We start from the raw sequence: 13,229 nt of genomic DNA on the forward strand, positions 1-13,229 counted from the left end.
TCTCAGAAGTTGGCGATGCCAGTGAAAAATCAAGTCAACTTAAGTTGTGTCACCGTGAGAGGCAGATATTTCCAGAAAGATAACAAGTTTTATTTATAAGTTGCCTTGAATGAAGAAGAGATGAAAACAGATGTTGATAAAAGTTGAAGGAGGCGTCAAGGTAGGAATGACATCACTCACTTCAGCTGAGTCCAACATCCCATCATTCAAACCAATGGATGAAAATTGACAAAACATACCTATAACTTAAGTAGCTATAAAAGCTGAAGCATTTCTGCCCTTTCTGCATCCATTTAAAGTCTAAGTGATGTTTCTCTGGCAAAGTATATGAAGCTGATTAAGAGACGAAAGCTGACAGGAAGTTGAACGATGATGTAAACGTTGGAAACATGAAAAGGGAAACTGTGCAACACAGCCCTCTCACCAATCGTTGCTTTAATGTTTTCTTTATACTGCAGAATAGATGTAGAGCTACTTGCCATTATTGTAACATTCATACGCCTCCTCCTCCTCTTCTGTATGTGTATTCACAGAATAGGAAGTGCAATTTCTTCAAAGTCAAAGTGACATTCAGATAAAGAAAAAGCAGAAGTAAAAATAAACCACAGTGTCCATCATGATGGATGTGATATACAGTACACCACATCATAAGTGTTACTTTTCATTTGCCAAAAGCACTTATTGTACTTATTATATTTGCCTTTTACTTTACATTACCCTCTATGTATGATTTCCTGTTAATGTTCCGATGTTAATTCTGATTCTGTCTTCATATTTACTCAATACATTTGATACGAGGCTGGAGTACAATGATACCTAAATTAACCAGCTTGAAGCTTTTGAAAATGAGATGAAAAAAGTAAAAAATGAGACGATGAGGCACACCCACAGCATCTCAATGAGCTTCTGTGGATCTGCAGCATAAGGTAAATGCCAGCACCCTTCATCTTGTGAGCAGCTCTGCCAAACTGTGAGACTGTGAAGCCTCCAACTATCAGTTCAGCTCGCTCATTAATGATCAGCATTTATTTTGTAAACTGTGACAGCTCTGATTTGATGTGAAGTCTGGGTCGACGAGGGGGACACTTCTCCAATGGCACTTCTCCAGCACATCAATGCAGTTCTCCGTGTTCAACTGATGGAGCATGATTTTCTCTCTCCATTCTCATCATCGTCATTAAGCGTGTTGAATCTTCGAGTGTCCTCCTTGGGCTCAGCCTTACTACTTTAAATTGTCGCTTACAATTTTTGATTTGCAGAATGTGTGATCTGGACCTCATGGTGGAAAACAGGAAGGCGACATTTCTGTGAAAAGCCTTTGTGGCGCACTGCAAGTGTGCAACACTGATCATTAGGTGCATCAGTTTCCATGAACGATGCCAGTATCCATGACCTCTTGGTGTTTAGCCAGAAACAACAGTGAACTTACAGTTTGGAGAAAAGTTTCCTGAATAAAAGCAGCTTAAATTACCAACAAACATCAAAATCAAATTTACCTTTTCTTCCTTAAAACTTAGAATACCGACATCCTCAGGTGCAAATCACAATCACCACAGTGTCAAAGCACACCGATGAACAGATGAATTTAAAACAGAGCTTTAAAAGCATTTAGCATCAATTTAGACATTTTAATTTAATTGAGCTTATTGTGAACTAACGCTGTTAAGAAGTCCAAATGAAGCAGCCTTTAAACACCTACGCTTGCCGTGTGCCTTTTTGCCTACACTGGTTCCTGTGTTGTAACCGTGACGTGACTAACTCTGAGAGGTGGTAGTGGTTCCATTTGTGAGAAAATAACTGTAATTCAAGCTGGGCTCCTTTAGTCACTCCTACTGTTCTGTAGTGTTTCTCATTTCTCTTGGACTGCAGCTGAGGCACTGACAGGATAGTATCAGAATGCAAATAAGGCCTGTAGTTCCTTCCACTGTCTGCCACTGGGACGGTACAAACACACAAGCAGCTAAACAAGAACGTGAAATATGCAGATTCCATCATAGTGTATTTGATGGTGCCATAGGGGAGGATGCTAATATTTTTATTACAAATAGTAAAACTATTCTCACAAGGTTTGTTGATTACTGTTTGAATGAGAGAGCCAATAAAGGTGTACCAATACAGCTGAAATACTAATTAAAAGTGTATTTCATTGTTTGCCTATAGCTGATAGGTAATTCTCAATACCTTATTGAATGTGGGATGAGGTGACAGTCATCCCTGTTTAACTGTGTCACCTCCAGCATGTTTTGTTCATGCATGTTAATTAAATGCAGCAACCAGAATTGGGTCGGATGCTGGTTTGTGTGTTGGAGGAGTGTACAGACCTGTTCAATTGCGCGCTGTGAACAGCGTCGTGCGCTCTTTCGTGGATTTTCTTGAACACTGTTCTCGGTTCGAGCAGCAAAGCGAAGCTTTCACATGATATATAGGAGTGTTGGATGTAGTGCCCATTCGCCTGGCACCTGTTGCTGGCTGATTCTTTCACTGAGGATTTAAGCAGCGCATCTCTCACCTCGCTCCAGGATCATGTCGGAGTCTAACTCCAGTACGCACGGTTCTAAAAATGCATCAAGTGGAGTTCAGAGCACCTTCGTCTTTTCGGGAACAGTTTCTGGTATATTGATGGCGATCATGGTGACTTTGGTTGTTGTCATAGTTCTGGGCAATGCACTAGTAATTTTGGCCTTTAAAGTGGACAAGAGTTTAAGAAGACAGTGTAATTACTATTTCCTCAATCTGGCTATTGCAGACTTTTTTGTAGGTAAGTCAAACTTGTCATAATACCTGTTCTCTGCATGCAGTGATTAGTAAGCAAATTGCACATTACTTCAACAGATGTCACATTATGACATGATGTCTTCATACATTCTCTTCTTTCTTTTCTTTTTTCATACTGCCATTTCCTCATTTGTGCAGAAACTCTTTCAATTACTTACTCTTTCACACCCATCACAGTTTGTCACTTCCTTTTCTTTAGTTTTGATTAAGGAGACTTTGTGATGTATCATTATTATCATTAACAATTTATAAGCACCATGCACACACTTAATACATTTTACACACTAAGGTTTAATGAAAACAGCTGTAATACTATTTTGAAGTGTTCATTTATTGGCACTCATAACATTATTTTTGCACCTATTTATCATTTTAATACTAATTATAATTGTTCATCTATATTAGATTTTAGAGTTTATCATTTATATACATACAAATTAAAGTAATACTGATGAATGTGCACCACTGACTTTCATCCAATAACCACTAACTGTTTGTGTAGGGGCATTCAGCATCCCATTCTACATCCCCTACATCCTCACAGGCAGATGGACTCTAGGTCGAGGACTGTGCAAGCTGTGGATCGTCATAGACTACCTACTTTGTTCTGCATCCGTCTTCAACATCGTCCTCATCAGCTACGACCGCTTCCTTTCAGTGACCAGAGCAGTGAGTGAATCATCTTCCCTTCTCACTCAGGCAGAACTAATATTTATTTTGACACTACATCTGAGTGAAGTATTTAACTTTAAATGTAAAACCTTTATAGAAAACACAAATTTTTATTGTTTGTGGTCTTGAGTTCACTTGTTCAGTGGTGACTCTCAGGTCATTGGTAGGGACAGTACCACGTTATTGTCTGTGATGTTCCCCGGCTGCAGAGGTTAATCATTCCTGACCCATTCAGCCCCAGTACCACCCTTAATTAAAGTCTTTCCCCTCGATGAAGACAAGTCAAGTTTCAACAAAAAATCACTCTGACAATAAGCTATAACATTTTAAGACTACAGTTGACTTACATTTGAATCTTCACTTCAGCAGTATAAATCATTATCATCAAAAACTATGTAAATGGTCTGCACTACCTTCCTACCTCGTTAGTACTCAGAGGACTTTTACTCTCATCATTCACCCATTTACACACATACTCAACCACTGATGGCAGAGCTCCTATGCAGCTGACCTGACTCACCGAGGGCAACTTGGAGTCCAGTGGTTTGCCCACTTCGACATCTGACAGGAAGAGCCAGGAACTGAATCACAGGTCCCACGGCTGCTAGACGACCACTCCATCTTCCTGAGAAACAGCTGCCCCTTAATTTGCCCTTTATGTCCATGCAACTATGTTCCATTGCTTTTTTTGGAAATAGAATTGTATTCCACTAATATTTTCTATTTTCTGCCTGTCTTGGTACATGTCTGCATCTTCCAACCATCTGCAGCTGTTAGTCCCACTGAACCTTTTGTTGGGGCTTGTCTGTGCATTGGCTGAGTAACCAAATGCTATGGACATGTATGTTAACTAAAAGGTGGGTTGAGGTTTGGCACAGTAGACAAAGAGAGTAAGTTGTTTCTCTTCACAAGGCAAATACTTAACATTTGAGCAATGAATACAAATAATGCCAGAGAGAGAGAGAGAGAGAGAGAGAGAGAGAGAGAGAGAGAGAGAGAGAGAGAGAGAGAGAGAGAGAGAGAGAGATAGAGAGAGAGAGAGAGAGAGAGAGAGACCCTCTTCTTTAATTAGTGGGCTTTGATCATAGAGATCCTTCTCCATGCTGTGGTCCTTCCAACCTGGAGAGATCAATCATAGCAGAAACAGACCACTGGCAGCCAAGCAGCATGTTCCTAAAAGCAATCCTCTCTGATCACCAAAAGACAAAGGATCGTCAGCAGCCATGGGACAAAGTTTATCTTTGAAAACAGAAGGTGGAGTCAGATTTGATGCATATATTTGGCAGATTAAATGTCAACACATCAACATGATGTTAACTGCACTGCATAGCGAGAAAAGACATTACATGTTAGATGATTAAAAGCGCACAATGATGATACCAGGAATGTCGTGTTGGACTGATGAAGACACCAGTTTCTTCCAACTTAGGTTATACAACTACAGAACAGTAGCATACTGTATATTCAGAGCAGCTGGAGAGGTCTAAAGTCTGCTGCCCGCTGAAGAAGATTGTGGACTGGGACATAGGATGTGACACTAATTGAGACGAGTGGTCATGAGAGGTGCTTGATTGACTCATTTACACACATTTCTGCACTGCATGTTATCAGGGTGTTGGTATATTAAGAGTCCATGTGTTCTGTCCCTCCAGCAAAATCTTCTTTGATTCCACATAATTACATATGTATCTGTCAAGAGATGCAAATTAAACTGTAAGTTCTAATGTAATTATCCAAAAATACTCACTGGTGTGATTTTAGAAACTTGGTTTAATGCAGTTTGATTCGATGATTTTATAGAAGTGGTGACTTCAAGCGATGGATTTTGGTTGATTACTTCATATTTACTAAGGACATTTACTACTACAAGTACTCCACTTAAAGTTGGTTCTGAATAACTTGGCTGTTCTTGCACATCAGCTAAAGTATGTTTTCTGGTTTATGCTTTTATTTACTGCAGGTAAGTTACCGTGCCGGGCAGAGCAAGACTCATCAAGCCATAATCAAGATAATTGCTGTCTGGGTGCTAGCCTTCGCCCTGTATGGACCAGCCATCATATTCTGGGAGCTGGTAGTAGGACAAAGTCATGTGCCAAAGAATGAGTGCTTTGCGGAGTTCTATCACTCTTGGCCCTTTCTGTTAAGTACAGCAATGCTGGAGTTCTTCTGTCCTTTCATCTCTGTGGCTTTCTTCAACCTTAGCATTTACCTGAACATACGCAAGAGGAGGCTTCAGGCCCAGCTCCACCTTCAAATGAGCGAACCTGCCTCTGCCCAGGGGGAAGAATCCCAGACCTCCTCTGCTAGTTTGGGAAAACTTGATCCCTCAACCAGCAGGGCTGCCCAGCCTAGCCGTCTGTCCAGGGATAGGAAAATTGCTAAGTTCCTGGCCATCATAGTGTGTGTGTTTGCCATCTGCTGGGCACCGTACATTTTACTGACCATCATCCGTGCTGCCTGTGAAGGGCGGTGCATCGAAGATCGCTGGTACGAGGTCACCTACTGGCTCCTGTGGCTAAACTCTGCAATTAACCCATTCTTGTACGCGCTCTGCCACAGTAGCTTCCGCAGGGCTTTTATCAAGATTCTCTGTCCGAAGCGATATACTACACCACCATAATGTGTCCAATACTGTAATGGATGTCCCTGAATAGACGGGGATGAACAATGAGCCAAAACTAAGAACGTTCTACAGTTTTAGCAGTTAAAGCCAAAATTGCCATGTAGACTATAATTAATATATCATAATTGTGCCTTTTAATATTTTGATGTATAACGTTAGTACTGTATTAGACCTGTTTTCAAATCTTATTATTATGCTTGTTATTACATTTTCCTCATGAGCATGAAAATAACTAGGCTGCAATAATGATGATGATGATGAGTTTCTGTACTGTAAGTACTGGACGTCTTTACCAGTGCTGTGTTGGTTTGTTTGTGAGATATTTGCTTATTCATATATTTGCTGTACGTATCCTCAGAAAAAATATTAAGAAATGCATTTTCATTGGCTATCAGCTCTGTGATAGATGGATAAAGAAATTCAACCATAGATATTAATGGCTGGTCAGCAATGTGTTGGTTATAGTGTCTAACTATTTATGTTATCATCCTGTACTATATCCATAATACTGTGCATGTATTTTCAACACTTTTCATACAAAGTGTTGCCCTTACTGAAGTAAAACAGATCACTATCACCCTCTGCTGTTAGAAGGTTTATGACTCTTAACCACAGTGTTACAGAAGCACAGTGATGAAAACACAAAGTGCCATTAAGTGTATATGTGTGCAAAAATTAAATGTGTTTCTAAACTTAACAATAAGCCAGTTATTCCTCTTGTTTTTAGGACTTTGTTGTAGATTAGATTAGTATTTGCAATAAGACTTGCATTTCTATGTGTGTCTGATTCACTTTCTTTCTGTGTGGAACAGGTGTAAGTGGCCTCATATCCCACTAGATGTCCTCATTAATCTTTACAGCTTCCTACAGTTGAAGTGTCTTCTTGAAGCTTCCATTCATCATAAAGTTGTTTTCTTTGCTTTTACCTTATTGTCTGTTTATGAATTTCCATCTGAATGTTATTTATTTTTGCACCAGGTCCCTGGAACTAGAATACAGGAATGTAAGAAAATATACAAAGGTCTAAAATTAAATGGTGCTCTCCTCAGATTCACATTGGCACCATATATGCTATGTCACTTTATTAATTAATTAATTAATACTTAATTTAAAATAACACTTACACTATGTCTTATGCTTAAACAATTGGAATATATAGTATCTAAGTGCTATTTTCTGTAGATGTTTGTAAAACTAAAATATTAAAGTAGCCTCATTGTACGTTTACCTCAGAAAAATTGCACAAAACATGAAATTAAAAAGCCAATTATTGTTTTATTTTAATTGATTTGAAGCAACTATATAACTTTAACTGTCTTACAATCTAACAGAATGAAATGAATCTGTGGCTGCTGTCTACGTGATGACTGGGTCAATGGCAAATGCCAAGTGACTTTTGTTCGATGTGCAGATGAAATGCTGAGAGTGCAAAACCATTTCTGTATCGTTCCCCACTCTAGACAGGTTTGATTTGATAAATTAAATTAGTTCTTTTCAGATCCAGACATATTAGGCTGGAAATGTACTTATGGCAGGCTGTTTTAATATTAGAGTTTTAAACTGAATATCCATGATCACATTTAAGATAGTTGAAATGATAATGTGATTAGGCAAAATATAATTCATCTGGCAAGCAAATGATTTACAGTACAGATATCTGCAATGTATTTATGACTAGTCAAAACTGTAATTGAAGATATCTGCAACTAAATTTTGACCAATTATAATTCCAATTAAAGATACCTGTAATTAGATTTTCACTCGTCTGAATGGCTCATTGACTTAAATTGGAAAAATAATTGAATATATCTACAATTCAGTTTTGCCTATTTGTAAAGTGAATTCCAGATATCTTTAATTACAATATGACTAGTCAAAATCCAAATCCAAGCATCTGTCAAATGACTAAATGGAAAAAAGCTAAATGAAACTTTACAATTAAGATCTTATAAAGATCTAATGATACTATTTCATCGTTAGACCAATATACAGGAACCAGCTATTAACAGGAGCATTATTAACATACTCCTTCCCTTTCCCCACACTCCTCCTGATACAATGTCTGAACTTAACCAGTTAGTTCATAAGCTCCTACAACACCTGCAACAATTGTCTGATCTGTGCCTTTCAGTGATCTGTCCAGTTGTGGGACAAAAATTCCATCAATTTCCAAACATCTGAGTTTGTGTGTAAGTGGCTGTAAAACCTTGTCATAGCCATACAACCCAACATGGTATGTTTTGTACAAAATGTCTAAATGGAGGATAAAGAAAAGTGCATGGTGCTTGCATAGCAAACAAATACACAGCACAACCACAAGTTCGTGGTTTTTACAAGACGTTTCTACAGGGTTGCAGACCTGACTTCTTTTTAATTTTGTTGTAATAATAGTAAATGACAGCATGACACCGAACTCTGAGGCTGATGGTAAGCTGGTGAAGCTTCTTGTAACTATAATTTTCGATAGGGACACTTCTGCTATTTTGAGAAAACATGCATACCCACCACAGAACGTAAGTCTTAAAGTATTTTGTGGCATCAACTTGTTGCAGGATAGTTGTAAGTTACAGCATGTCAACATATCAAAAATGACAACATTTTAAAGTTCAACAAATAGTAAAAGGGGAAACTGTAATTACCAATGAACAAAGAACAGAGTCCAATGATGCTATAAATGCACATAACAGCCATTTCAGTATATTGCTGAGAATAACACATAGCACAGTGGTGGACAAGATTAAAGTTAAATTAAGATCTCAACTCATATGTACTTTCTAAGAAAGTGGGCGATCATTTCAAAGAAACACCTCCTCTATTATTCATCAGGCGAAGTCCGAATTGTGTTTACTCAAGGTTTGTGTTGGCAGTAGCCCAAGTTATTCAGCATGTCTGCCTATATGCACCAGGTACATGGACGTAGTGTCCCATCTTTTTCTCCCCACAAAAAAAAAAAACCCCGCCCCTGCTACAGAGGATGAAGGGCAAATTAAATATATTTTGTCATGGCCTCAGTTTTAGATGGAGAAAGGGGAGAAAAGCCTACAGAAGTGGTGTCTCATTCTCAGTAGACGCATCAAGCTCGGTGGGTGGAGCAAAGTTGAAACACTCCCTTATACAGGTAGGACCCCAACCCAGGATTCTCTCCGTCGGCAAGTCAGTGTGGGTGTTATACTTTTTCAACCCGCTGTGATTCTGAATTTAATTATGTAATCTACCACAAAAATGGTAACTGGATCTGTGAGGTCAAAAAAATGTTACAACAATCTCCCTTGCAAGTCCATTCAACAGGGGACTATTTTCTTTAACAGGGAGATGCATGCAACCTTGGCTCCTTGGGGTGTGGGGTAGACTGAGGTTTGGAGCTCAAATTTAAGTTTGGATTGAGTCACAAAAGGTTGGCTCACCTCCATAGCGTTCTGGTCAAGACTCCTTATTTCCGTCCATAAATCGTCTGTGAAGATAAGATAAAACCAGATGAGTGATTTAACCTGAGCGCAAGCATTGTAAAGCAGACAGTGAAACACTTACGTCTGAAGAGGAATTGTTAACTGCTTGACCGGTTCTAGAGAAAGTAGCTGGCTGAGCTGAGAATTATGAGAGATGGAGTTCCTGGCGGTAAGATGGCGGACACCAAGTTGGCGTTCTCCACGTGGTCCTAGATGACATCATGGAAGTTGAGGTGTCCGAAAAGAGAAGAAAAACTCAGAAGGCAAAGACACAGAGGTTTAAGATCCACATTTGACACTTAGAAAACTTTTAAAAGGGCAGGGCAAAGATAGATCAGAAATCAAAACAAGAAACAAGGTAGAAATAACAAGACTGGAGAGTAGAAACAAAGGCTAAGAAACTGGCAGGACAACTGTGCAGGTGAATACAATCAAACCAATTAGGTGAAGCTAGAAACGATGAAACAGAAGGGAACTGGGAGGAGAAAAAATAAAAGCATGAATCAGGTTTTATAGGTTTCTGCTGCATACATGAACTCAGCTGGTGCCAAATCCCAGCTGATAATAATGAAAACTCTATGTGTTATTTTAGGAGGTGTTTCTACTGTTTTTGCTATCTTTTTAAAATGAAGGAGGGGGCAAAACATTAGAAACACTTAACACTTAATATAATGGACCCCATTGTGACGCCATCACCTGTGGATAAGGAGGTGGAGTGGCCATCTACCAATCGTGGGATTGGTAATCAGAGACAGCTAAAAGTTGTTATTGTGTACTGTATTGTGTAAAAGTAAAATACTGGCCAAAGATTTAGCAATTCATTACTGTTTATTTGCACCTTTTCCAGAAGAGGTATATTTACAGATTTTTAATGTTAAATGAAGTGCAGTATGTAGTGTACTACATTAATGAAATGCAAGAGCGTTAATTAACTGAATTAATTATTTCATTAATTAAACTATTAAACTACATTAGACTGGAGCAAGGAAGTAGTGACGTAGTGCTGGTTGCTGGGGTGGGGGAAGTCAACACTTGCAGGTCCAAAGTGATAACTTCTGTCTCTGAAAACAGAAGAGAAAACAAAACTTGACACTGACTGATTTGTTTCTGTTAAGTTTTGTAGTTTTCTTTAGCAAGCAAGCTAATTTTAGCAAATAAGCTCAGCAACCTGCACAAACAGCTATGGTCGTTCAAGTTAGGTGGTTAGAAGATGCCAAGATGCATTGAAATAAATATTGTCAAGTACTGTTTTCTCTCCTCAAAGTTTTAATACTGTAGAATATTGTTATAAAACATTTCACCAAAAAGAATAACAGCAATTTACTGCATGTGAGGATTACAGAAATATACTGTTGAAGTTTTTATGTAAATTAACAGCAAAGTCTAAGAGTGTACAGTACATTTGTCAGTCATTATTATCACTGACATGGTTAATTACTATGGTTAAGAGTTTATGGAAACATCAATACAGACATTAATCAAAGCATATTCATCAAATCAGGTCTGTTGAGGGAAAGAAGAAGACTGGGCTAGTTCCTTCTAATTACCACGCCAATTATTGTAAGCTGTCACAGTTCTTAAGCAACTGGGTGGACTGTGAGTGCTCCAGAGCGTAATCCCTCACAAATTACAAGATAATGGAGGCAAAGAGAGGCCACTGCTTCAAAAGGAGCCAGGAGATAGAATCCCCACTTGGGACGTTTCAGGGACGGGCAGAGGAAAACAGTGAGCGATGGAAAGGTAGTGGGGGACAAAAATACAGAGAGAATAAGAATAAGGAGCAAAAAGGCAACAAATAATGGAGAAAGGTGAACCAAAGAGAGAAAGACTTGACCAATGACAGTAAACAGGGAGGAGGTTATACATTATATATATATAATACATAAATAGATTCTAGCCTTAAGAAAGATAGAGACACATCTGTTAATACAGTATAAGGATAAGAAGCAATATTGGTGTGAGAGAGTAGTGGTAATAACGGAAATACTGGTGATGACAGGCATGATCATTATTATCAGCCTTATGTGATGATGTGAGTGGAAGTCGTCATGCAGAGAGACGATTCCAGTGAAAACCTTGCTTCACAAAATCATCAACCCCACAAAAACTATTGGTTATAATAAAAAGATTTAAATGGCACTGTCTCAGAAGTTGCTGACTCAAGTTGTGTCACTATGAGAGGCAGATATTTCCAGAAAGATAACACGTTTTATTTATAAGTTGGCTTGAATGAAGAAAGATGAAAACAGATGTTGATAAAAGTTGAAGGAGGCGTCAAGGTAGGAATGACATCACTCACTTCAGCTGAGTCCAACATCCCATCATTCAAACCAATGGAAGAAATAATTGACAAAACATACCTATAACTTAAGTAGCTATAAAAGCTGAAGCATTTCTGCCCTTTCTGCATCCACTTAAAGTCTAAGTGATGTTTCTCTGGCAAAGTATATGAAGCTGATTAAGAGACGAAAGCTGACAGGAAGTTGAACGATGATGTAAACGTTGGAAACATGAAAAGGGAAACTGTGCAACACAGCCCTCTCACCAATCGTTGCTTTAATGTTTTCTTCATACTGCAGAATAGATGTAGAGCTACTTGCCATTATTGTAACATTCATACGCCTCCTCCTCCTCTTCTGTATGTGTATTCACAGAATAGGAAGTGCAATTTCTTCAAAGTCAAAGTGACATTCAGATAAAGAAAAAGCAGAAGTAAAAATAAACCACAGTGTCCATCATGATGGATGTGATATACAGTACACCACATCATAAGTGTTACTTTTCATTTGCCAAAAGCACTTATTGTACTTATTATATTTGCCTTTTACTTTACATTACCCTCTATGTATGATTTCCTGTTAATGTTCCGATGTTAATTCTGATTCTGTCTTCATATTTACTCAATACATTTGATACGAGGCTGGAGTACAATGATACCTAAATTAACCAGCTTGAAGCTTTTGAAAATGAGATGAAAAAAGTAAAAAATGAGACGATGAGGCACACCCACAGCATCTCAATGAGCTTCTGTGGATCTGCAGCATCAGGTAAATGCCAGCATCCTTCATCTTGTGAGCAGCTCTGCCAAACTGTGAGACTGTGAAGCCTCCAACTATCAGTTCAGCTCGCTCATTAATGATCAGCATTTATTTTGTAAACTGTGACAGCTCTGATTTGATGTGAAGTCTGGGTCGACGAGGGGGACACTTCTCCAATGGCACTTCTCCAGCACATCAATGCAGTTCTCCGTGTTCAACTGATGGAGCATTAATTTTCTCTCCCCATTCTCATCATCGTCATTAAGCGTGTTGAATCTTCGAGTGTCCTCCTTGGGCTCAGCCTTACTACTTTAAATTGTCGCTTACAATTTTTGATTTGCAGAATGTGTGATCTGGACCTCATGATGGAAAACAGGAAGGCGACATTTCTGTGAAAAGCCTTTGTGGCGCACTGCAAGTGTGCAACACTGATCATTAGGTGCATCAGTTTCCATGAACGATGCCAGTATCCATGACCTCTTGGTGTTTGGCCAGAAACAACAGTGAACTTACAGTTTGGAGAAAGGTTTCCTGAATAAAAGCAGCTTAAATTACCAACAAACATCAAAATCAAATTTACCTTTTCTTCCTTAAAACTTAGAATACCGACATCCTCAGGTGCAAATCACAATCACCACAGTGTCAAAGCACACCGATGAACAGATGAATTTAAAA

General features: G+C 38.7%; 1 protein-coding gene across 1 annotated transcript; it reads left to right on the forward strand.

The window, feature by feature from the left end:
- The first annotated feature begins 2,523 nt into the window (after nucleotides 1–2,523).
- Nucleotides 2,524–6,067, forward strand: LOC113171935 (histamine H3 receptor-like). Its single transcript, XM_026374672.1, has 3 exons — nucleotides 2,524–2,758; nucleotides 3,278–3,444; nucleotides 5,408–6,067. Exons 1-3 carry the CDS (start codon nucleotides 2,524–2,526, stop codon nucleotides 6,065–6,067), a joined length of 1,062 nt encoding a protein of 353 aa, XP_026230457.1.
- Nucleotides 6,068–13,229: the final 7,162 nt, after the last annotated feature.

This window comes from Anabas testudineus, chromosome 17 (genome assembly GCF_900324465.2).
Source record: "Anabas testudineus chromosome 17, fAnaTes1.2, whole genome shotgun sequence".
Taxonomy (NCBI): Eukaryota; Metazoa; Chordata; class Actinopteri; order Anabantiformes; family Anabantidae; genus Anabas; species Anabas testudineus.